The sequence below is a fragment of the Protobothrops mucrosquamatus genome, unplaced genomic scaffold, assembly GCF_001527695.2.
Source record: "Protobothrops mucrosquamatus isolate PMUCROS unplaced genomic scaffold, P.Mucros_1.0 scaffold468, whole genome shotgun sequence".
Lineage (NCBI taxonomy): Eukaryota > Metazoa > Chordata > Lepidosauria > Squamata > Viperidae > Protobothrops > Protobothrops mucrosquamatus.
Window position 1 is genome coordinate 34650 of NW_015386789.1, and position 24250 is coordinate 58899.

Below are 24250 nucleotides of genomic sequence, written 5' to 3' on the forward strand. Positions count from 1 at the left end.
AGAGAGAGAGAGAAAGAGAGAGAGAGAAAGAGAGAGAGAGAGAAAGAGAGAGAGAGAGAGAGAGAGAGAGAGAGGAAAGAGGCATAAAATAATTCATTTGCATTTAATTGTAATGGTTCAAAGAATGTTCGGAAAAATGTTCGGCCCTCCAGCACGTTCACTTCATCCAATCTGGCCCTCTTTGAAAAAAGTTTGGACACCCCTGTTTTAGATGAACATTTTTAAAGCAAAATTTCCCTCCTCTGGAAATTCAGAATTTCTGAAAGTTCTTAAGTCCTTGATAAAAAGACAAGGAAGTAACTGGGGGAACCAACCCAAGAAATCTACTAACTGAGAAACACTGTAACATATCTTACATTTTTCTCTACCTAGAGCAGAGCAATTACTCCAAGTATGTATTTGACAAAGCCTACGCAGCCACATTTCATTAGATGACCTTCCTATGTATCTACTGCAGTTCTATTCTGACCTCCCTTAAAAAGTTCAGGTCCACATAGATGGGCACATTCTATTTTATTCTCAGTCTGAAGGAGGCAAGGCTCAGAAGCCACCTCAACTCAAGATCATTCATGTAGGCTGAGCTTTATGACTGATAAGGATTGATCCTCAGGGCCAAAAATATGGCTTTCCCAACTCTCTGGGCCCAAGACCACCCATGAGCTGGAAAACAGAAAAGAAAGAAGCCAGCAGAGTTGTGTTACTTTCTGCCTCTTGAATAGAAAGAATCCTTGTCTAGGAGAATATCTTGTTACTCACTGAGGTAGTTTGAGTCAGGATGGGACTGAAAAGAGATGACCTCACTTCACTTTGGCTGTTATCTGCAAAGAGACATCTCAATTAAAAGTGAAGGATTCATACAGAACAATCATCTTTCTAAAGGAATAACTTTTCAAAATATTTTACATGGAAAAAGAAAAAACAAACCACAGGATGTTTCAATGGGTTAGGAAGTCCTTTACGTTTGCATTGGATGTACATCCGTGGAGCTGCAGAGTTCCCTCTCAACCAAAGTATCACCTACGTGCCTTTCCAGCAGGTCCACAAATACTCTATGAACAGACCAACTGCAGGAAATACTAGGGATGCACAGAACATTTAGGAAACAAGAACATTATCCAAGTCTTTGCTATGCTCAGGATCCTTTCACTATTGCTTTTTAAAAAAATCTTAAACCACATGCCCAATAGTTGCAAAGTGGATGAAGACGATGCAATACCTGTTGTCCTCTTGACAAGGCTGTTCATTATACACACTTGCTAAGAATTGCTAACAATACTTCATGTCTTCTAACCAGGAACTGGCAAGTAGAGGTTGCCCAAGGATAACATGCCCCTGTGTGCCTATAGCCATATCTACAAACTTCCAAATGAAAAGTTCTTCCCATCTATTGCCACCATCCCTGTGCCTAAGGCAGCTTTATTTCCACAAGAGAACTCAGATTTTGTCTTTTGCCTTGGTCTGACAAAAGCTCTGTGTATACCAGAACTATATTCATATATCATGTTAAGTCCCAATGTGGTTGTTTATTTCGGCATAGAAAAGCGTATAAACTCAGCCACTGGACCAAATAAAACATGGTAAGAGAAATGATGACTCAGCATGATGCATGAACCTAGCCAGATCTTTATTCTTCTATTGGATTTAAGTACCCGAAGATAGCGATGCTTCCTTCTGAGAGTTTTCTCCATCTGGGAGAAATGAGTGGCTAAGCCACCAGAAATCAGCTGAACCTCCACTAGATGCCAAGCGCTCTTTACGATCAGCGGGCTTCCCACAGCGAAACCGCTCAATATACCTGCCAAAGGAAAGAAAAGAAGTTTGATCAGAAGGCAATCATCATCGTGGGCCTGAAACCAGGACTCTACAGAAAAAGAGTCAATAGAAAAGCAAGCAAGGCCATCATTAAATGTTCGTCTACAAAGCCCAGTCCTCAGCTTCATCTGCCATTTCAACGGTGACTCTTATAAATGGACTCACTTGGCAACAATGGATTCATTGTCTGAGGCAGAATCTGGGAGCTTTGGAGCCTCCAGGGTCTTGGCCTCTGATGACAGCTGTGCTGGAAGATCCTTTTTTCCTTCTGGAGTCAGGGAGGAGGAGCTGCGTTCAGTTGAGGGCCAAGACTCATTGAAGGGGCTTGTGGAGTTTGACTTAGGGGGCTTTCCCTCATGGGAGCTGGAGTCAGGCAATAAATGGGGGTATGAAGTACTCAATGGTTCTGGCTCCTCAGGAAAGACAGAGCAATTCCTAGGCTGCAAACGAGATGGGCTCAGGACCTAAGAAGTTAAAAAATAAAAAAGACATTTCCCCCTTGGCACAGAGATCCATCAGAGATCCAAACTTCAGAGATCATAACTTCCTTCCATGAGACTTTATGCATCACAGATTCCTGTAGATGAAATGTCAACCATAGACACCTACTTTATCCTTACATTTCTGAAAAGAAGGCTAGATGACTGGCTCAAGAACTTTGCAGCCGAGTCGATTTCAACCTGTTCTCTCTAATGATTTGGCTATACCCATCAGCTCTTTGAATGTCTAACTCCTGCAGGAAGATGGCTATTCTGTTTCAGCCTTCAGATCAAAGGGAGACAAGTCTGCATTCCTAATAGCTAGATTCCCAATTCTTAACATCCAATTCCATAAGGACAGATCGCCAAAAGAACAGTCTGCTTTCAGTTGCTATTTGCTTTCCTTAGAGACCACACGGCATGACTTTATTCTCTTCTCACCGTCTGTTGCTTCTTCTGCCTCAATGGCTGGGCCTGAGAAGGATGATAATGGCTTCGGGAACTGGATCCCTCCAAAAAGGGGCTCCCAAGAGTGGAGAATACAGCTAGACTGTGAGTAAACAAGAAATGTCTATTAGACAAGTGTCTACATATACCATTAACCACAACCATGGGTGGGGGAGGAAACCTAACTTTGTGGAATCTAGGAGAAAAAAGAACAGTGTAGACATGATAATATGGACCTTTTGGTGAGATTGAATTACACATTGCTGAAATGGTAGAACTGTGGGTGCACAAGACAAACAAAATTTACAGGGTCCACAGTGTTAAAAACATACACATCTAGAAAACCAGAACAACAGGAGAAGGATGTCTCTAAACCTTTCTTCCTAGGATATGTAATTAAATACACAGGGTTTATATATTGTTAAGGTTTCTAAGAGCATTCAAATTTCCATTTTTAATCCCTAACTTCTGTTTCTTTCTCAATTAACAGGAAAGACACTTAGCTTCCCCCAAGGAGACTAGAAAATATTGCCAAAATTAATTTTACCAATGGCAGTGATCACATCATAGAGTGCCACTCAGTGACAATCTCTGGGAAAGCTGAATAAGTGGATCCAACCACATCTGTGCCTTGCTTTTCATAGTGTTCTGACTGGATTAGATGGATTGTGGGTTAACTCCAGCATATCTATACTGTAGCTGTACTTAACACAGCTCAAGGGAAATGAGGCTGCCAGAATAAAGTGATACAATTCAGAGTTGTTCCTGTCTTCAATGCATTTAACAACATGGCATACAAAGAAAGATTTAGAAATGTCTTTTCCTTGTTGTTTCCAAAATACAGATATTTTTAACAGCAAGAACCTACAAAATTACATTCTTCTGATATACTCAGAGTTCTATTACTTCAATCTGTGTAGGGTAGTTGGATTTACAGAGAAGGCCATATTATAGTATCAACCTTGTTTCTTAGAGGCAGCCAACTGAACTCATTAAATTTATTCTATTCATCTTTTGCCACAGTATTCCAAAAAAAGAAATAGGTAGCCACTCTTGTACCTAGAATCCATTGTTTTCCACCAAGTTATTTGCAGAGAGCTGGTTTAAACCATGCTGGAAATATATTTGCCTCTCTCCCTCATGAAAATGATGTCAGGTTTTCCAAAGCGTATTCTATGAGCAAACAAACAGAAGAGGATCTAGTAAATAATAAATACTTAAGGCATCATACAATTTAATTCTTCTGCCTAGCTTTGGCTTTTGTAGATTTTCAATTTCTCTCTGGTTAGGTTTTGGTAATGATGAAAAAGAAGATGCTTAATGCAAAGATGCAGGGTTTTTTGTTCTGCTAAGGACCCTTGACTACAAAGGGAAATTACACTTTTAAAAAAAATATATATCTTTCTTTGAGGATGCCAATGATGGCAACACACTGCTGATTCATCCTGCAATTTTACAAGTGTCCCTCTATGGGAACAAAGCTGACCCAGGTCTAGCAGTCTCTCCTGCAGGATTCTTGCCCTTGTTATAAGGGGGTGAAAGAAAAGGGTTACCCACTACAAAGTTTCTACTTTCAATGCTCTCTCCAAACTATCATTTTGGCCCCAAGAGTTTCTGCTCAACAATGAATGTTATAAAAAAAAAACATGCTCATCAGGTCCAACCCCATAATTTAAAGAATACATATGAACAGATTAAAAGCTAACCTGAATAAATTGTAAAGCACAGATGAATTCATATATCAAAGGAAGCCTCAACATGGCTGATTAATTTATGGCTTAGCATTATATGTGAATCTGGCTGTGAGCACTTATTCATCAAACTCTGTTTAAAACACAAACTTACATTAGTTGAAATCAGTAAAAGAAAGTCCCAGACACAAGTCCTTTGATCATTAGAAATGGGGTACAGTGGGGGTGGGAGACTTAACTAAACAGAAACATTCCATGTATAGCTAATAATCCTTACAAAGCCTACCTTTAAATTATGCCAGCACAAATATCCCAAGGCTACAAATTTGCTAAGCAGCAAATGATGTACGGTAGCATCCTTGTTCAAATTAAGGACATTTGATAGGTTTGCCCCATGAGAAGCTTCCTTCTCAACAATGCCATCCTGAATATGTATAGTTTTATCTGCTTTGTCTTATTGGTTAATAGCTGCTTACCAGTTTGACTATTAGGTCATGACTAAATTTTATTGAATTGTTTGTAATTACTGTGCCATTCTCATTTGTACACCTTGATGAAAGCAGTTAATAAAATATTATTTGTCATCCACAGCCTGTAGTATAGGTGGCTGTAACTGGAATAAATAGAAAATAAACAGAAAAATCAGCCCTAGAGCCTGGTCCACAGAACCACTGAGAATCGGACACAATTGAACAGATACCATCATCAGGGGGTAAAATATATAAGCCATGTTTCCCCAGTCTTGCAAAATGTTTAATACCCACTCCATAGATACCCACTCCAGAGTGCTATGGAGCTGCACATTCAGCATGCAGGTCAACCACAGATGTCCAGAGACTGATCCACATTCAAAGGAATGTCCTGGTTAGTTCAACCCATACTTGAAATTCAATGCAATTCCAAAACTATTGGAATCCCAGCTTGTTTCCATCAGCTGTGTTGCCACTCAACAGTCTTTCCAGATTCTAACTTTCCTGGGCTTCCAAGCAAGGAATTCTTTGCAGCCACCTCTTGGGCAGTTGGGAAGGAAATTTCCATGGTGCTATGTCACACACACACCCCCATATGCAGTTGCCAAGGCAACAGGTTTTTGTCCTTTTTTCCCCCATCTCCCGTGAAAGCACCTCATTCACTGACCCTACTATAGCCCGGCACAGCAAACAGCATGATGCAACAAACAGCACAGAATCTTTTGCTCTGGAGAAAAACCTGTATGAGTCCAAGTGATCAAAGGTGGCGTAGTTTCTAGTCTAGCATCTCAATGTGATTTTCTTAAAACAGCTCCCATGCTGGTTCTAGAGACTGAAAGACAGCAGCTTTTGGCAGAGTAATGCAAATAAACTGCTTTCCTAATCAGGGTCCCTAATATGGCTGAAGAATCATGAGAGATGAGAATGGTCTAGAAACAGGAGAGGAAATACAGTATTTCCCACAAGGCTCAGTGGAATAGGTTGCTCTGCTTATTGCAGAAATGAAATCATATTGCAAGAATTCGGGCAGCGGCATGCCAGTAGCTAACTGTAATTCCCAATTACTCATACTCCATGCCAACAGGGAATCTTAGCTTCTAATCTACAGTCTCAGCATGGAAGAGAGGCATTCCCTTCCTAATGAGGCTAGCAGCCACCAGCAGAACCCAGCTCTTTCCTACCAAAACTTTATGCACCAATTTTTCCAAGATGACTTGTAACAGCAGTTGACACTCACTGATTACCAAGTTGTTTCTTGCATCTGGCACACCGATTCTATCTACAGCAGCCTGTGATCCTAAGGGTGGGTAGAGTTTGCCCTCTGTTTTGCCCTCACGCTGGAGCAATTATTGGATCCTTTGGATTGATTTGTACCTCTGAGGCACTCCTGCCTCACACCGTGTCTTGGAGGAAAGGGTAAAAGGGCTACCCAGCATATGCCTTTGTTCTCTACTTTCTCTCTACATATTTGCAAGACCGCCTCCTACCAAACATCTCCCTTCGACCAGTCCGCTCCCACAGAGAGGGCCTCCTTAGAGTGTCATCGGCCAGACAATGCCGGCTGGCGACCCCCAGGGGGAGAGCCTTCTCTGTGGCAGCTCCTGCCCTCTGGAATGACCTATCCCCCCGACCTACGTACAACTACGGACCTGCGCCTTTTTCGCCGAGCCCTGAAGGCCCATCTATTCCGTGCGGCCGGCCTGGCGTAGTTTGATTATGTTTCAGTGGGGGGTTTTGTATGGGTGTGTTTTTAGAACAGGCCTGTTATTTAATTCAATTTTAGAACAGAAACTATTTATTTATTATCGTGGTTTTTAGTATCGCCTGTTCACCGCCCTGAGTCCCGTAAGGGAGATAGATAGGGCGGTATATAAATTTAATAAATAAATAAATAAATAAATTTAGCAGAAGAGAAGCAAGCTTTAAGCTACTTAATTCAATTAGAATAGAGCTGGAAGGGACCTAGTCTTCTAGTCCACCTCCCTGCTCAAGCAGGAGAACCTATACCATTTCAGACAAATGGCTGTCCAGTCTCTTCTTAAAAACCTCCAGTGATGAAGCACCCACAACTTCTGACAGCAAGCTGTTCCATTGGTTAATTGTCCTCACTGTTAGGAAATTTCTCCTTATTCCTTGTTAGATAAAAGCATTGCCCATTTTCTCCCAACTTAGAGGACAACAGAACACAAATCCTTCTAAGTTCCAGAATATCTTCTCCTAAAATGCTATGGAGAAGTGCAATAGGATTTTCAATAGGTTCTCACTACAATTTTTTTTAAATGTGCCAGATGTGTAAATTCAGCAACATTAATATCCTCATAGACGGCAGAAATTACACAATTCCCAAGCTACAAAGTCCTCCGAGATCACTCTACAAAATACACACATTTTTCTGAATCGTTTCTGCCACTGCTCCTGTTTAGTATCGGTTCTTGCTACCAGCACTGTCTGGATCAAATACTGATGAATGAACTAGGCACAAGGGCATCTGCACAGTGCACATCAAAGCTGGAGAATAAAAGCAAGCACAATATTAAACACAGCATGAATGCAGGAATTCCCATAGGCTTTTCAGTGTGAAAAAAGCAGAGCCGATGATACATTCTTTGAAAAACAGGCCACTGACCTGTCCCTCCAACTCTAGAAGATTGAAAGAAAAAATCAATCTTTTGCACAGGCAATACTGGCATTGCTGTCTCAGGCTTGATGAGCAAAGGATGGCAGTTCCTTCCCAAACCTATCACTCATCTTGTATTCCTTGAGAGCTACCTATTATTTTCACCCAACCACCAGAACTATAGGAAAACATGGACCTTGTCATGTGTTGCTAAAGAGTTTGGACTGCCTCAGTGTTTTTATGCTGGGTTTCAAAGTGGTGTCTTTAGGTTGGCAGGTTTAAAGAATTCCTGTCGCTTGGCACTCAAAGCAGACTGGCTTTGCATTTTAATATGGTGGCACAAAGAAGAAAAACCCTTCAATCCAGATGGGACTTAAAGTAATAGCTTGTGGTTTATTTCATGGCACCTGCTCAGGCTAGAACAAGCCTTCTCTTGACATGGTCATCTGTTTTTTTGTTTTTTAGCTTCTCCTTTTTGGAGCCAGAAATTCGAATTATCGGCATTTATAGAACAGGGGAAAAAATCCTTTGATCCGATTTTTCTTGTGTGATCATTCTAGACCAGCACTTATAAACACAGCAGTACATCACACACTATTTAAGCCAGTAACCAAATTCAATACTCCATTGGATGAATGGACCCATCTTTTCCTTAATCCTATTTCACCATAGTGATTATTAGATATAGGAAATCTTCCAGATTAACTATCCTACTGTCACTTTATGCAAGACTTATATAATATCTAACTTGCTTTTTAAAGTTCTCTCTAAGGATCATTGTTCCTCTTAACCAGACAATTACTTTTTGTGTTCATTTCTCATGGTTATATTAATTGTTTGCAGATTTAGGGAAGGTACACCTCCATAGCTGCATTATGAGTACGGTATTTAAGTGTTTTAGCCCTTATGTATAAGCACAGTTTATGATCACCTCAACAATAAAATGAATTAAGTTAAAAAATGGGGGAAAGAGGAACCATTATTTTTATAAACATACAAGTATAAAGTCATTTGCAATTTTTTTTTAGTTAAATCAGGATTTAAAATTTTCCTTGACAATTAAATGTGAGTAACACTGAATCTGCTTGCATTTTTCAATTTTACAGACCAAGTTAATGAATCAAGGAGATAATGCTATGCTGCTTTCTTCCACTTGAAAGCCAAATGGTTACTTGGATGCTTCAAAGACATGCAAGTTGGATTTCCATTTCAATAAACCCAAGAGTTGTTTACAATAGTCCAAATGTATTCATCCTAGTTAATTAGCATTATGATGCAGCAGATACAAAAGCATTTATATAGGGCATCATATAAAATCTAAATCCACTGGGCTCATTTAAAGCTGCTGTATTGATGAAAGAGGTATTTGTGTATTCCCAGAAATGATGAGAAGGATTGACAAGCGGGTGGGGGAGGGGGGCTTAGCCCAGTCTAGCATGTAAGGTTTCAAAAGTATATTTGTAAGCAAAATAGCCTGAAAAGAAACACTTCCAATTTACCAGTGGAATATGACTACAGTACTTACAAGATGGCTTCAATTAGCAATTTGTACTAAGAACAGAAATATAGCCTCTGAATCTCCACTTCATCAGCTTGACCTTTTAAAAGGCCAAATGTCCAGAAAGGTTCAGAATTATTACTTAATGTCCAAGTGACAGCTATTTTGAATGCAACAATGGACTACTGTTGCAAAAAGATAAACTTGAAGACAGTTGTCCTATACAGGCTCCTAGGAATATAAACAACTCTGTAATTAGTGCAACAAGATTTCAGAGCATCTGCGAGGGGAGGAAGGCAAAGGGCACATACTGCATGACATTTCAGCCATGATGGGAATGATGCAAATTAATATAATTTATATTATGCATGTAATATCAGCATACCTTCCACTGAATGCCCTGTTCAGAGATCATCTCTACTCCAAGTTAAACTCAAAGCAATGGAAACCTGCACTGCTTGTGTGTATAAATACTTCTTACATACAGAAAAGCTAGCAACCATTAGCAAAGGGAACAGAACTAGATTCTTTTGTCACATAACTTAACCTGGGATGTTATGAGGATAACATTTAAAAAAAATCACTCAATGAAATATTTTTAATCACTGCATCTCCAAGTTATTTATGATTTCTGGATAACTGGGAAAGTTACAAAAAGCTGCTCAATTATATTAGGTTCAGAGATGAACATGATCTAAACCCACCAAAACAAATGCTACCAAAAAAACAAATTAGGAACCTCTGAAAGAAATCATCTTGTTGCAAATTTAATCTATATAGTTCCGAGTCCCTGCTATGAGGAATTCAAAACTTAAAATACAAGAGAACTTTATACGGACATTGTTAAAAGTAATGTCTAGACTAGAGTTACCCTGCGGTAAGATGGGTGGCCAATAAATTTTACAAATAAAATAAATTCAACATACCACCATTATGCTAATATTGACCAGTTTTAAAATTCAGAGCAGGTTAAAAAAAATACTAAACATGCCATAATTTTAAATTCTTCTAATCTTTAAATTCTTCAGGCCAGCAACCGGCTTAATCAAGATTTTGTAATCTTCCTGGACAACAGGTTTTAGAGTTGGGGTTAGCAAGTCCCAATTTGAGACAACATTGATCAAAAACCCACAAACCCAGTGCTTGGCTTATTTTTATAGCAACTTTATCTACAAAGATTACAGATGAATGTTTTCATCATATTAAAACAAATCAAAATACTTATGTCTATAGAGGAAACTTTTACAAGAAGCACAAGAAAGCTGGACAAACACGTTCATATAGGCCAGGGGTCTTCAAACGTGGCCCTTTTATGACTTGTGGACTTCAATTCCCAGAATTTCTCAGCCAGCATGATTGGCTGAGGAATTTTGGGAGTTGAAGACCACAAGTCATAAAAGGGCTAAGTTTAAAGACCCCTGATATAGGCTTTGTGGCAAAAAGATGGAAGCTATTGCTGTCTCCGTTATGTTTTCCCTACCTCTCTATTTACAGCACTAGTATTTCTTGAAGATTTCTCACCCAAGTACTAGGCAGCTCCAACCCTACTTAGCTTTCAGATATTGTCATTGGCTGCGATACAAAAACCAATAAATCATTCAAGGTATGAAGGAAAGAATTAAGAGGCAAAAAAGGTAAATGGCCTAATCTAGCATCATACCTGTGAACACTTAAGAGGTGTAGATAGCATTTGAAGTAAAGAATAGAGTTATATATATATTAGAACTGGAGAATAAAGCAGGAACAATCATCATCAGCTGGAAAGCCAAAGAGTTATTTCCAATAAAGACTGCAAGTAAAGCAACTACCTAAATCTGTCTGCTGACAGCTGGCTGCAATTACTCATGCTTCACCTGTCTAGTGAGCAGTCTCATTGAGGAACATTGTTCTGCTCATTTCTGTAGGCATTTAGATCTGGGACTTGTGCCTCCTTCATCTGACTGCTCCAGCTGAATGATATACCTGTGGCTGATCAGCCTCAATTGAATCCTGGCTTACTGATCTTGAATCACAGTCAGCTGGAACAACAAACTCAAAGATCAGAGGCAAATTCTGAATCATGACTCATGCATATTTCCTGTCCAACCAAGTCCTGAAGCAAGGCTCAATTCCCTTTAATGGGGTTTATTCTAACCAAATGTAACCTTAAGGAGGCAGGATTATGATGATGCTTTTATCCCACTTTTTATATGTAATTCAAGATAATGAACATACCTACAAGCCACTTTGATCTAGTACAGGCATGTCCAACCTACAGCCAACAGGCAGCATGTGGCCCTGGATAGCTAGTAACGCATCCCCACAAGTTAATTTTAAAAAATTAGAATAAGAGTTGGGAGTGACCTTGGAGGTCTTCTAGTGTAACCCCTGCTCAAGCAGGAAACTTTATTAAAAAAAATAAAGGGTGTTATTTATATTAACTATAAATACAGTAGCCCAAGACAATTCCTCTTCATTCAATGCAGCCCAGGCAAGCAAACAGGTTGGACAATTATGGTCTAGTGGTCAAGGCATCAGGCTAGGAACCCGGAGTCTTGAGTTTGAGTCCCACCATAGGCATGACAGTGATTCTTTCAACCCAACTCCCCTAACAAAGTTGTTGTTGGGGGGGGAAGAGTAGGAGGATGAAGGAGTATTAGCCATGCTCTTGGCCTTGAGTGGTTTAAAGGCAGGGTAAAAATAAAGACTCCTGCCTCCCATTTTTTCCACAACAATGGTCGTATTCCCACGGCTTTCCTTGACTTGGGGCCTTCCCGAGCGGGACGGCAGTTCCCATCATTCCCAGGCAACGTCACTCATGCCTGCGCTGGATGGGGAGGATAGGAAGTATCGTCCTTCCTGCCCAGGGAAGGGTCTACGAGCCACTCCAGATTCGGTGCAGTAACACCGCCGTCGGGGGTGCCACCCCAGCCCTTCTCGCCCCAGACCCGAACCCCCACAACTCTCACTTTCGGCAGCCCCCCACCCCACGCAGTTCTTCCCGCTCACCCCAGGATAAACTTACCGCCTTTATGGTCGCTTAGCAACAGGAAAAGAGGCGGTCCCTGCACGCACAGGATGTCGGGTAAACAAGCGGCTCCCTTTTTCCCCGGCCATGACAGAGCAGGTTCCAGGACTACAGTTCCCAGAAAGGATTGCGTGCCGTGGGCCGCCTCAACGGAAGGAGGCCTCTCCTGGCGCGCGAACTACAAATCCCGCCATGCTCTGGGCCAGCCTTTTAAAGCTTTGCGTTCACTACGGAAATACGAGAGTAGATCAAAGCAATTAAAGTGAATAAAATAGATGCACAAAACCACATGTTTTCAACAGGGCTAAGGAATCCTACAAAAAAAACTACACGGGTATTCCAGATCCAACCTGTGCATCTTCATCGGGTGTTTTTTAAAAAAAGGTGACAAAGAGTGAAGTTCAAAGGCTACAAAATGTAAGAGATTGCAAGTGACCGTTGGTCATATTCCTTTGCAAACGTACTATGAATTAGAGCCCTTGTTGATCTTGTGTTGATGTTCTACCTTGGCACCACCTGGGGGGAGAGAGGGGGGGAGCTAGAAGGAAAACGTGATCTGGGTTGAGATCTAAACGAGCAAAATCCAACTGGCGTTCAAGTTTTAATGGAGAAGCTGCATCTGACGTCTTTTGGAAGACTTTCGGTAGAAAAAGCAAAGCTTTTCGAATCAGCAAGACAGAGACTGAGAAGAGAGGGACTTTTGCGAATGGAAACAGCGCCTCTTGCGCAAGGATGACGCTCATGTGAGCTAAAGACTACATTGTTTAAGGAAGTTGTCCCTTCGCTTCCCTGTGTTGTCGGGATGCTGAATCAAAGCTTTGAAGAAGTTGTTCATACTGTTGGTCTTTAAAATGCACAAAGCTCAGTCTGTAGTGGGACTCTGAAGGGTCCGCAATGCAATATGACCAACTTCTGCAAGAGTTTGATGTTAGCACCATGCTAACAACGCTGGGGAAGGGAAAGAATCTAAGCGGCTGCCACAAAGAAGGGGGGGGGGGGGTCGACCGATTCTCCAAAGCACCTGAAGGCAGAACAAGAAGCAATAGATGGAAACTAATCAAAGAGAGAAGCAATCCAGAACTAAGGAGAAATTTCCTGACAGTGAGAACAAGTAATCAGTGGAACGACTTGCCTCCAGAAGTTGTGGGTGCTCCAACACTGGAGCTTTTAAAGAAGACGTTGGACAACCGTTTGTTTGAAATGTTGTAGGGTCTCCTGCTTGAGCAGGGGCTTGCACTAGAAAGCCCTGCAAGATCCCTTCCAACTCTGTTAGTCTACTATTCTGTTAAGGCGACAAGAAAAAATAGTAGTAGTTGTCTATGGCTCACATGAGCGCCATCCTTGCACAAGAGGCGCTGTTTCTATTCGCAAAGGGGGGGGGGGGGCGGCGGAAAAACAGCCTCAGTCACTGGGTGGAATCGCCCTGCCTACCATTCCCAGCATGCAATGCACCAGAGGCGGTTTTTCTGCATTCGTGCGAACGGGCAAGTGATCCAGAAGAGGCAGATTTTCGTTGGAGGGGTCTGGGGTTGCGCGCCGTCGGGGTGCAAAGCTAGGAAACGAAGGAAGCCAGCCAGCCAGCCGAGAGCCGACAGCAAAACAACAGCGACCTCCCCAAGGATTTGCCTTTCATCTGATCCTTTGGGGGGGGCTGGAATCGCTCCTTTCCACCGAAAGTAAGAGGAAGCACAGCGATGCGGGGGGGGGGGGTCTTCTCTTGGGCTGTGGCTGCGCGATCGGGCAGAACGGAGATCGGGGTCTGCTATAGAGGTGCAACCGATCCGCCGGGAATTCGCTTTCGGCGCTGCTTAACCCGAGCGACGAAGAAGCGGTTCCCCCGAAGGGGGAAAAATGTCGGAGGGGGAAGGACTGATCGGGATGCAAGCTGCAGAGTTAATGCGAGCTCGGTCAATCCTGTCTGCGCCCAGAGTTCTTAAGTCCTCACCGGCTGGGTTCACAGAACACGCTAACCCCATCCAGAGACCGCCGGTGCTTTGTTCCCGTAATGCAAAGAGCCCAGAAGGTGGATGAATTGGGATGGCCCGATTCAGACAACATGCTTAAGGCAGGAAGGGATGGAGTTCCCAAAACAATCCCGAAGGTCACTCACACCACCGGTGGCCTTTGACCTGCCTCGCCTGACTTTAGAGCGGAGCTGCCTTTAAGAGTCCTAACTTTAAGAAAAGGGAAAAAAAATACTTGCAAGTTTCTCTGCTTTAACGTTTCCTCTGCCCCTGTTTTAGCAACAGACTGAAGGAACTATTTTTTTGGTACTTTAAGGAAATTGCTCCCAAGCTGACCTTCTCCAAGTGAATTTGATGAAAAGGCTTGTAATCAACACATTTATGGGGTGGCTTCTGTCATTTCTTGAATACAGTAGATTTAACTTTCTGAACTATTTTTGTCATTATGTGTCAGCCCTTTAAGGTAAACCAGACCAGCAAACTAATTTTACAGGAAGACTAGAACTATATAGTATTGTATTGACATAGGTTCAATACAATAACCTTACAAGTCTGACTGTGCTTTTTCTTCCCTTTCTCTTATATGGCAGTCTTTTTCAACCTTAGCCTTTTCCAGATGTGTGGACTTCCATTCCCAGAATATCTCAGCCAGCCTTTCCACACTGGCTAGGGAATTCTGGGAATTGAAGTCCACACATCTGACAATTTCTGAGGTTGAGAAACACTTTTATAAGATGTACAGGTCATCCTCAACTTACAAGCATTCATTTAGAGACCATTTGAAGTTAGAACAGCACTGAAAAAAGTGACATGACCATTTTTCACACTTATGGCCGTTACAGAAACCCCATGGTCACGTAATCAAACTGACAAGCAAAGTCAAAGGGGAAGCCAGATTCACTTAATGATCATATGATTCACTTAACCACTGCAGTAATTTGCTTAACAACTGTGGCAAAAAGATTGGAAAATTGGGCAAAACTCATTTAATAACTGGAAACTTTGATCTCAAATGTGGTCATAAGTCAAAGACTACTTGTAATAACAGAATCTTGAAAACTGGTCCAAGTTTGTTCCTTCTGTTAGGCAAAATCAAGGCGGAGTTGAGTTTCTTTGTCTTTCTTCCCTTAATTTTTGGACTCTATCGTCTTTTGTGCCTGTGTCATGCCTGAACTCCTTTGCAAAATGTGAATTTGAAATCCCCCTCCCTCTTTTACTCCTGCAGGGAATCGATTCTCGACAAACATGTTACACACCAAAGTCAAAACAGAAAAACCAGGTAAGATGCCTCGGAAATGTTCTGCTATAAAAATTCAAAGCTTTGGATTTTATCCAACATCTTCTCTCCCGTTCCCATTCTTCAGCTTTGATTGCATTTATTTAGCTTTTTAAGACAGTTAATCCACAGACCTTTGGGGGTTTCCTAGACCTGAAAAAAACCAGGCAACTTCATTGTTAACCTAAAAAAAAAAAAGATATATCATGAATTCCTCTCTTTGCTGTATGCTGGAGTAACAATCTCTTGTCATCCTCAGATCTTGAGACAGCCAATGCCCGGAACCGTCTTGATGCCGTCCTACAGTGTCTGCTGGAGAAAACTGATGTTGATAGGTAAGAATCAGCAAGTCAGTTCTGAGCACTGAAAAGGAATCTGAAATCTTCTGTTGATATTTGAAAGGTGTTGAAACAGTAGACTGGATCATTTTTGCTTTTTATTAACATTTCCTAAATTATCATTTGTAAGATATATCAGGATTATAACATCCAGTACTCCTCGCCAATATGGCCAAAGTCCCAGCACATCTGACCAATTACGGTAGAATACCCCAAACAGCAGAAACCAAGAGTTTGAGGTGCCAAAAACAGAGATGTCAACTAAAATAGTTTCAACATATTAGTTCATTTTCTGAAACAACTCCTGATTGGTTGAGCCCATGAATAGGCAACCTGTGGATATTATTAGATATTACCACTAGAGACAGCCCTCAACATACAACCGTAATGGAATCTGCCCATTGCAGTTGTAAAATGGGTCGGTCACAAATTTTGAACCTTTCTGCGTGGTTGTAAAGCGAGTGCTGTGGTTGTTAAGTGAACCAATGGTTTGTTATGGGCACAGTTTTGCCAAAACATAGAAGTGCCGATTTTCAGCAAAATTGTTATTGAAATGGGGCTGTGTGATCGTGGGACACTTCAAGGGGTCATAAAAGCAGCCATGTTGCTGAGCGCCCAAATTTTGGTCATGTGACTGTAGAGGAAGCCATTTGAACTTCGAATCTGGGTTGTAAGTCTCCTTTATTGGGTTGGTCGTAACTTGGAAGAGTTGCTAAGTGACCAGTTGTAAGTTGAGGAATACCTGTATAATACTGGCTATTACTACACCCAGTATCTGTAGGAAGCATGGCCAATGATGAGCTATTTTGGAAGCTGTAATAGAGTAAGGCTGGGCGTGCCGTGGGTTTCCTATCCCAGGCTAAAGATTCTTGTGAATCTCTTCCTATTCTACCAGCTGCTTGTCAAGTCTCTCATTTCTGGTGAGGCTGAGGTGGTTGTGAGGAAGAAACTTCAAGGGAGAATTCATGTTTTGGGCAAAAGCTGATTACGTTTTCCTTCTTTTCTTTTCAGGGAACAAATGGAAGAGGACCCTGGAAAGACGTCATCAGATATACTCAGCAAGTAAGGAGCAAGTATATGTTCAGCTCTCTCCTTTATCTTTGCACGTTGACCTGTCTCAAGCCATTAGCTGAATTCAGGCAAAGAAAGCATTTCTTTTTTTTTTTTCAGAGAGGTTCACCTTGTTCAATGGACAATCAGGCATTGAAATAATTGGCTTATGTTTCCTGCAGCATCTCTAAAATCCTTTACTTTGCTCTTCTTTCAGGAGTACCTGGGAGGAATTTGAGAAGTGGGTCCCAAAATCTTTTCTCTTCCCCAAGCAACCTCTAACTTTTAGAATATCATGTGCAACAACCGGAAATATGTCTATTCCTTCTTTCTGCTTGCTTGCTTTTGAACCTTTTTCAAAACCACGCATTACAGATTATTTACAATATTTTTATAAATATTTATAACATTCATTATTACCAAATTTCAAGGAGGAGGTTTTACTAATGGTCTGGGACAGCAGGCCCCGAAGAGGTGAGGAATTTTTATCCTTCCAGCTGGACTACAACTCCCAGCATTCACTGTTGGCCATGCTGGCTGTGACTTCTGGGAATCATAGTCCAGCAATATCTGGAGGCTACAGCTTCCCATTCCTTCTCCAGTCTATAGACTTGCTAACCTTCCTGAGACCAACTTCCTAGAAAAGCGATTTTCTTTCTGGTGGGGCTGTTGCCTACTAGGTATTTCCTAACCTCTCTTGCTTTGCGGTTGCAGGGACCCTTCTTCTATTGCTACAGGAAAGAGGTATGGTTCTTAGCCCTGTTCTTCTTGCCTATTGATGACCACTGAGTGGGAGAGTAGAAAGTTTTCTTATTGAGTTCATCTGAAGATCTAAAGTAAAATCATGCAAGCATCTGGCACAGAATTCTGCAGCCTGGTTCACATGTAATTTGTACTGAATGCCATCAGGGTCTGGTTCTCATATTGTTTTCAGTGCTGGGTGTGAACTTGGCCTGCAGGTTTTGTTTTGGCAGTCCTCGCAGTCAAAGAGACAAGCCAAAGGAGTGGCTTGTTTCTTCAGTTGTGGGAATGAGTGCAGCCAATGCATTCTGCTCACTTCCTTGCACAGCAGTTGGAATTCAGGTCTGGAGCTTTTTGTTTTTTTCTTGAGAACAGAGTTCTCAAAAGCAACAGCCTCTCTTTTAATTTCATCATGCCTTCAGCTGCAACTGACTGGAGACACTGCAATAAACTATATTTTCTTACCTTCTTCTGCCTTGACTTTAAGTTTTGCTCCTTGCAGCCTAGAATACTTGGGTGGTCTAGAAATGCTGTTAATCAATAAACAAACCAACAAATGACTTGTTGCGGATGGATTTTTAAAAACTGATCGCAAAGTGATTCTTCTCAATAGGAACGGAGAGCAATTTAGGTGCTCAATAGCCCATTTCCTGTGCCCTTTAGGTCGATTGAGTTAATTCAAAATGTAGAAGTTTTATACCAGACATGTCAAATTCGCGACGTCACGGGAGTATTTTGCCATTGCCGGCTGGGGTGGGCGCAGCTTCCACGTGATGCATCCAGCCCGCGGGCCGGCAGTTTGACACCCCTGTTTTATACTATATGAAGTAATAAATAGGCTGAGGCAAAATAGGCCCAAGGCCTATTGTATAATTGCCCTTGCGCGATTTAAGATATATCTGTAGGCGGACAAGAAGCCAGCTCAAAACTATGGCAGGACAGAAAATAGCTTTAAACTTTTGCCATTGCTATGATCTGAGATAGATCCACAATTCTCATTATCCTAGCATGCTTGCTGTTCCCAGTGGGATCCAAATTCCATCATATATCTAAAACAAGTGTGTCCAACTCACGGCCCATGGGCCATATGCAGCCTTAGAGAGCTAGTAACGTCGCCCCACAAGATTGTAAACTTTTAACATTATCATATGCATTTATATTCATTAATTATATTATATATTTTATATAAGGCCCAGATAAGCCAAAAGGTTGGACTTATCTGGGAAACCTTATCTGGGAAACCTTATCTGGGAAACCAGGTGTGCATTTTTCTTCAGAACCAAGTTGATTTGTCTCGATCGAGAAAAAAACCAGCATGCAATAGAATCGAGAAGTTGCCAGATTCCTATACTTTGTGGATGCTCTATGACTTTGCTTCCAATCATTGTATATGATAGTTTGCTACATCTGCCAGTGTTCAGAGTTATAGAATCCTAGCGCAGGAAGGGACGGTTAACTCCAACTTCCTGCTCAGTGCAGGAATCCCAATTAAACCTTTACTAAAAGCTACCTAGACTCCATTAAAAAAAAACCAAGTATTTTCTCAATTCATTCTGGGTGTCTTGTTATGAGATCCTTCCATCAGGTTCTTCAGAGCCCATGGAATGAATCATAATGGAGTTGGAAGACACCTCAGAAGTCTTACAGCCTCCTCTGCTCAGTGCGAGCTCTCCAGCCACTTGCATCGCTCTCTAATGCTTTTGTGTCTTCAGGCCTTCTACCCGATTCTCCCATCATCGCCGCAAAAAGAGGAAGGAGATGGACGATGGACTCACTGAAGGAGGACCACAAAAGCAGAGTAAGTGAAAACACCAGCGCTACCTTGGTGACTTGAGCCAATATCTCCAATATCAGTGATATTGGGGAGACTTAAACTGCTGGCCTTAGGGATGCAAAGCTTATGTTTTGCCGCTGAGTTACGACTCCTCTCTACCACATTCCTTTTCCCCTATCCCAGCCCACCTTCTGTTTCTGAATCCCAAATTCCTAAGTCTTTCTGACAGAGATGGCCTCCAGATATTGCTGGACTTTCACAGCCTATGGCCAGTAGAGAGGAATTCTGGGAGCTGTAGTTCAGCAATGTTTGAAGAGACAGCAGTTTCTCAATCCTGCATTAGGGAAAATGCCTGTTTATTGGAAATGCAGTTTTCTTACTAAGATGAGGGTACTTCTCTTCCTTTGTAACTTGAATCAGTTGGCTTGGAGGAGACAAAACAATGAAAGCTTAAGAATCTTTTCCTCTTCCATCTCCTTTCTTGTGGAAATAATTTGTTAAAGGTAAAGGTGCCCATGGATGGAACTGCATCTGTGGGGTTCTTGGCAGCATTACAGAAATGGTTTGCAAGTGCCTTTAATCTCCCAGTCTAACCTAAGTGGTCTTCCATACAGGCACTAACAACAACTGAGTTTGCTACTTGTTGAGGTTTGCGTAGGTGAAATAGGCTATTTTGGGGCCGTAAATCGCATTTGGCCCAAAGAACTATGGAGGGAACAAATTCAAATTGTTGGTTTGTTGTCTGGGATTCTTGGGGAGTGTTTTAAAGAGCAAAATCATGGCCAAATGCAGAGAAGCACAGAGATGACCTTGGAGAAGGAATGCAGCAGCTGGCAAAACTCCAAGTGACCTTATCTTGATTCTCTTTGGTCTAAGAGAGAACAAAGGGGAAATGCTGCCTGGTTTTCAAGCCTCTGTTACTATATAGCCTATATCCATAAAGTAGAATTCCCGTTTGTCTTATGGAGTCTTTTCCTATCCTGGCCTATCTCAAAGGGCTGACAGAGAGGTTTAAGGCACAGCTTTTACTCCTTAATACACCACAGACCAATCCATTTTTCCTCTGAGGAGAGGAAGCTTCAGAGGCAAAATGTCTAGTCTTAAGCACTTACTTCCCCAATAAATCTCTCTCCAAAGCTTTTCTAAACAAACAAAAATTGTTGGCTCCTCCTATATTGTGGAAAGAAGGGAGGGAGGGAGGGAGGGAGGAAGGAAGGCATCACCCAGCTCTGATTTAAGACCTGTCTCTTAATTTTTAATGCATCTTTATCCTTGCAGACACCTACATCATCAAGCTGTTTGATCGAAGTGTAGACCTGGCTCAATTTTCCGAGAACACCCCACTTTATCCCATCTGCCGAGCTTGGATGCGGAATAGTCCCATGGTGCGGGAACAGGAACGATCTCCCAGCCCACGTCTGCCTACCCTGCTTGAAGATGAAGAGGTACAGAAGAGGATTCCCTAATCCTGCTTCTAGTGGGAAAGGCTTATCATCAGTAAAACAATAGCTGAGTTTACCACTTTCCGCAACGTTTTCTTGGGGGACTTATCTGTTGCACATCTTTCTCTCCATAACTCACACAATTGAGGAGGTCAGACCAGTAAATATGTGATCTAAATGAAATCTGGATCTGATCTGGGGGTTTTATGCACACACGTTACATCCTTCTTTACCAATGTGGCATCTTGTATAGGTAGCCCTTGTTTAGTGACCATCTGCAGTTATGACAGTGATGAAAAAGTAACTTTATGACCAACTATTGCATTTACAACCTTAGGTCTGTAAAGCACAGGAAAGCTGAAGCAAGATCATAAGCACAGTTGTGGTTTTAACTTAGCACTTGCTTAATGACTTGAGCTGTTGGTCCCAATTGATGTTGCTAAATGAGGACTACCTTTAAGTTCATTAAGTTTATAGCTTCCAGAGTTCCCAGGCTGTGGAATACTGAGCCAATGTTTGAGCAAAACCTAGGATTCTTCCAGTGAAACAAGGCTCAGATCCAGATCTATTTTTACATTCTCCTCTGTCTACAATGGAAAAATCAGGTTTTTCAAGATGGACAGGCTTGCCCTAGATTCTGAAGACTGGTTCAACCAAATGTTCAAATGCAAACCTCAAAGATGATAGATGTCCCAGAGCCATATCCCCACCAACTTGATCATTAACTGTTCGGGCTGATAGTGCAACTCATTGCCATTTTTAGACCCACAGCATCTTATTTATTCCTATCAAGATGTTTATACCTGAATAAGGGCTGCAGACGTTTCAGTTTAGAATGGGTTGTTCAATCTTTGCCAACTATTTTGACTACTCCAGAAGTCTTTTGAGTTTGAAACACATGTATGTTTACGCCTTAGGCATAGAGCACTTCTGAAATAGTCACTACAGCACCAGTATTTCTAGGTTGGCCTCAGAGAGCTGGGCCAAGTCTATACTTTCAAATTTAGAAGATAGAATTTGAAGTTAGAGCATTTTAGATTCAAAATGGATGCGATAACACAACTTTATATACTATATTTCAAGAACAAGTCTTCTGATTAAGTCTACAAAAGTTGAATCCATTTTTTTTGTTCTCAACTCATCTTTCTCTCCTCTCTCTTAAACTCTATGATTCCAGGGTGATGAAGTTTTAAATGGGAAGATCCAGGATGTCTACAAACTTCCACCACCTATCCCTTGCCAGACAAATCCTGCAGGGGAACCAGTTAACCTGCGTATCCCGTTCCCACCAGCATCTGAAGAGGAAACCAAAGTAGCTGCTGAAACGGTCAGACCACCATGCTGATTAAGGATGGGAGGGGGGTGAGAATAAATAGGTAGGATGGTAAAATAGCAAATGGCAGGTATTTTAGTGACCTTTTCTCATCTGAATCCCCTCTTATTATTAGCAAGATACAGGGCAGAATGCATCAGGATATTACTCTTAAGAGGACACTAGCATTTTGAATTTGAAATGTATTTTTAATTGTGTGGCTGGATTCACACAACATGCCAAAACCTAAATCAAAGCTTAAAAAAAAGCATAGTTGCTAAATACCATGCTATGTGCATTTAACTGCTAAATTATCTCCCTTTTTTTGGGTTTCCCCAGGGCATTGAGCCATAAACTAAACAGTTTGGATTCACACAATGCAATACATTACGCACGTATACACACACAATATCAGAATAACAATCCCACCAATCAAGCCACTACATTTTCAACTGATTTGATTATGTTGTGTGGATAGAGTAGGCTTTTGTGCCAAGTTGTTAGAGGAGACGATTATTTTAGAATACTTTTCACAGTTCAAGTGAGGAAAGGGTACTTATAAGAAGTTTTAATTTTAAAAAACGGGGAAATAGAGAACAGGAAGTTGAATGAGTCAGAATAATGTAAGTATAAACTTAAAAATGCAGCTAAAAACTGAAGATGTGCCACCAATTAAATCAACCTAAGTAAAATAAACTGGAAAGGAATTTAGGATTGCAAGTTTCACAGATAGATAAGTTTCCAATAAATCTAGCAAAAGTATCAGATGCTCTTGTTGTTAAATTGAAGATGCTTGTTAGGACATTCATACAGTATCTTAGCCCCATAGCAAATAAGTGATCTTGCCTATTTTTTCCTCTCCCCCATAAACCCTCCTAGACTTCTGAATCGGTCCCTTCAATGTCCACCCTCATCTACAAGAACATGGAGAGATGGAAGAAGATCCGACAAAGGTAGGGCTTGTGTAACAGAAAGCCAAAATGTGGGACAGAGGCAGGAGATCCAGTTATTGGTCCCATGCTAGAATGTCTGTGTAGTGGGAAACAATTTGTGGAAAGGATAATGTAAAAATTCATGTGCGATGCTTGGCTTGTGGCTTGTTTCCAGGTGGAAAGAAGCTTCGCAGAAGAACCAATTGCGCTATGCGGAGAGCATGAAGATTCTTAAGGAGATGTATGAACGGCAATGAAGAGTGATGGGCTCTGGTCTTCCTGGAATCCTTTGTCTTCTGGGCTAACGTGACTGCTTCTGAGTTTGTCTATCAATAAATGCAGCTTTTGTTCGCAGTAAGTGAGCTTATAGATTTTGTGAGGCTTCACTTCACAAGAAGACATATAAGGACCCCTATAAATGTATGCATTATGCATGCTACTATGCATGCCTTTACCAACTTACTTATCCATGATTAACTAAGCTGTGACCTTGGTTCACACAACACACTCAACCATAAGTTAATGACACTGGCTAGATTCCTGCTGCCACAAGTTGACCCACCAGACCTCAACCAGTATATTGTGCAAACACAATTCACATGGTTAGTTAATGATTCAGTGAGTAGAAGATTTAGTTATTTGGGCTAGCCATAGGGAAATATATTATGCAGACATGGTCATAGTTGGCTACTTCTGAACTTCCATGTAGCTTGGACCTCACCCAATACAGTTTCAAGTTCAATATTGGCATCCTTGAAGAAGTAAGGGTTCCTCAAGGGAACGGTCTATGTATGACATCCATGCTTTTTCTCTCCTTCCCCGTAGAGGTTTCAGTGTAAAAAATCAATCTTGTAAATTACCACGTAGTATAATAAATTATCCATGTAAATTAGCTTGGCATTGGAACACATTAATTAACCAGCTGATGCATAGCAGCTGCTGACTCTACTGTATAGTGAAAAGATTTTTGGGACCTAGCTAGATTGCTAAAATATAAACTGAGATCGTATTTGTAGATAAAGTTCTCCCATATTAGGAACAGTTAGAACTCGTTACCAAGCCTAATGCTTCCCACAATGCATCTTGATGATATGATTTTTGTAGTGTTATTCTTAAAGGAGAAAGTAAAGGAGATAAAGGCTAAATTAGTTGACTACAGGTAGTCCTTGACTTGCAACGGTTTAGCAACTGTTTGCAGTTACAATGGCACTGAAATAAGTGACTTACAGCCGGTTCTCATGCCTAAAACTGTCACAAAATTCCCATGATCATATAATCAAAGTCTGGACACTTGGCAACTAGCATGAATTTAAGATGACTGCAGCATTCTGGGCTCATATGATCATTATTTCCATTGCCTTCCGACAAGGAGAAGCCATATTTGCTTAACAACCACATAA

At 41.4% G+C, this 24250-nt stretch overlaps 2 protein-coding genes across 4 annotated transcripts in view; one reads left to right on the forward strand and one right to left on the reverse strand.

Moving 5' to 3' along the window:
* Positions 1 to 3912, reverse strand: part of PROSER3 (proline and serine rich 3) — an 11425-nt gene extending 7513 nt beyond the window's left edge. The window contains exons 1-5 of the mRNA XM_015816606.1: positions 3798 to 3912; positions 2733 to 2841; positions 1978 to 2276; positions 1650 to 1795; positions 757 to 818 (exon numbers count right to left, since the gene is read on the reverse strand). Of these exons, the coding sequence (XP_015672092.1) occupies positions 757 to 818; positions 1650 to 1795; positions 1978 to 2276; positions 2733 to 2841; positions 3798 to 3808 (627 nt within the window). The 5' untranslated portion in view covers positions 3809 to 3912. The remainder of the gene's footprint in view (positions 1 to 756; positions 819 to 1649; positions 1796 to 1977; positions 2277 to 2732; positions 2842 to 3797) is intronic.
* An 8498-nt stretch (positions 3913 to 12410) lies between these two features.
* On the forward strand, positions 12411 to 23204 carry LIN37 (lin-37 DREAM MuvB core complex component). 3 transcript variants are annotated; one of them, XM_015816569.1, is made up of 10 exons: positions 12411 to 12438; positions 15211 to 15264; positions 15521 to 15596; positions 16611 to 16661; positions 17364 to 17393; positions 19103 to 19188; positions 20443 to 20609; positions 21784 to 21933; positions 22798 to 22871; positions 23026 to 23204. In XM_015816569.1, exons 2-10 carry the CDS (start codon positions 15231 to 15233, stop codon positions 23105 to 23107), a joined length of 750 nt encoding a protein of 249 aa, XP_015672055.1. In that variant the 5' UTR covers positions 12411 to 12438; positions 15211 to 15230; the 3' UTR covers positions 23108 to 23204. The 3 variants fall into 3 exon arrangements, with proteins under 3 accessions (XP_015672055.1, XP_015672054.1, XP_015672056.1); XM_015816568.1 differs by lacking the exon at positions 12411 to 12438 and adding an exon at positions 13490 to 13697; XM_015816570.1 differs by lacking the exons at positions 12411 to 12438; positions 17364 to 17393 and adding an exon at positions 13490 to 13697.
* The last annotated feature ends 1046 nt before the right edge of the window (positions 23205 to 24250 follow it).

Excerpts from the sequence above, each read along its gene's own strand:
- LIN37 (XM_015816569.1), top strand. The coding sequence starts at position 15,231 with ATGTTACACACCAAAGTCAAAACAGAAAAACCAG. Across the intron at positions 17,394-19,102 it reads TCTATTGCTACAGGAAAGAG|GCCTTCTACCCGATTCTCCC; the intron begins GTATGGTTCTTA and ends TTGTGTCTTCAG. Across the intron at positions 19,189-20,442 it reads AGGAGGACCACAAAAGCAGA|ACACCTACATCATCAAGCTG; the intron begins GTAAGTGAAAAC and ends TTATCCTTGCAG.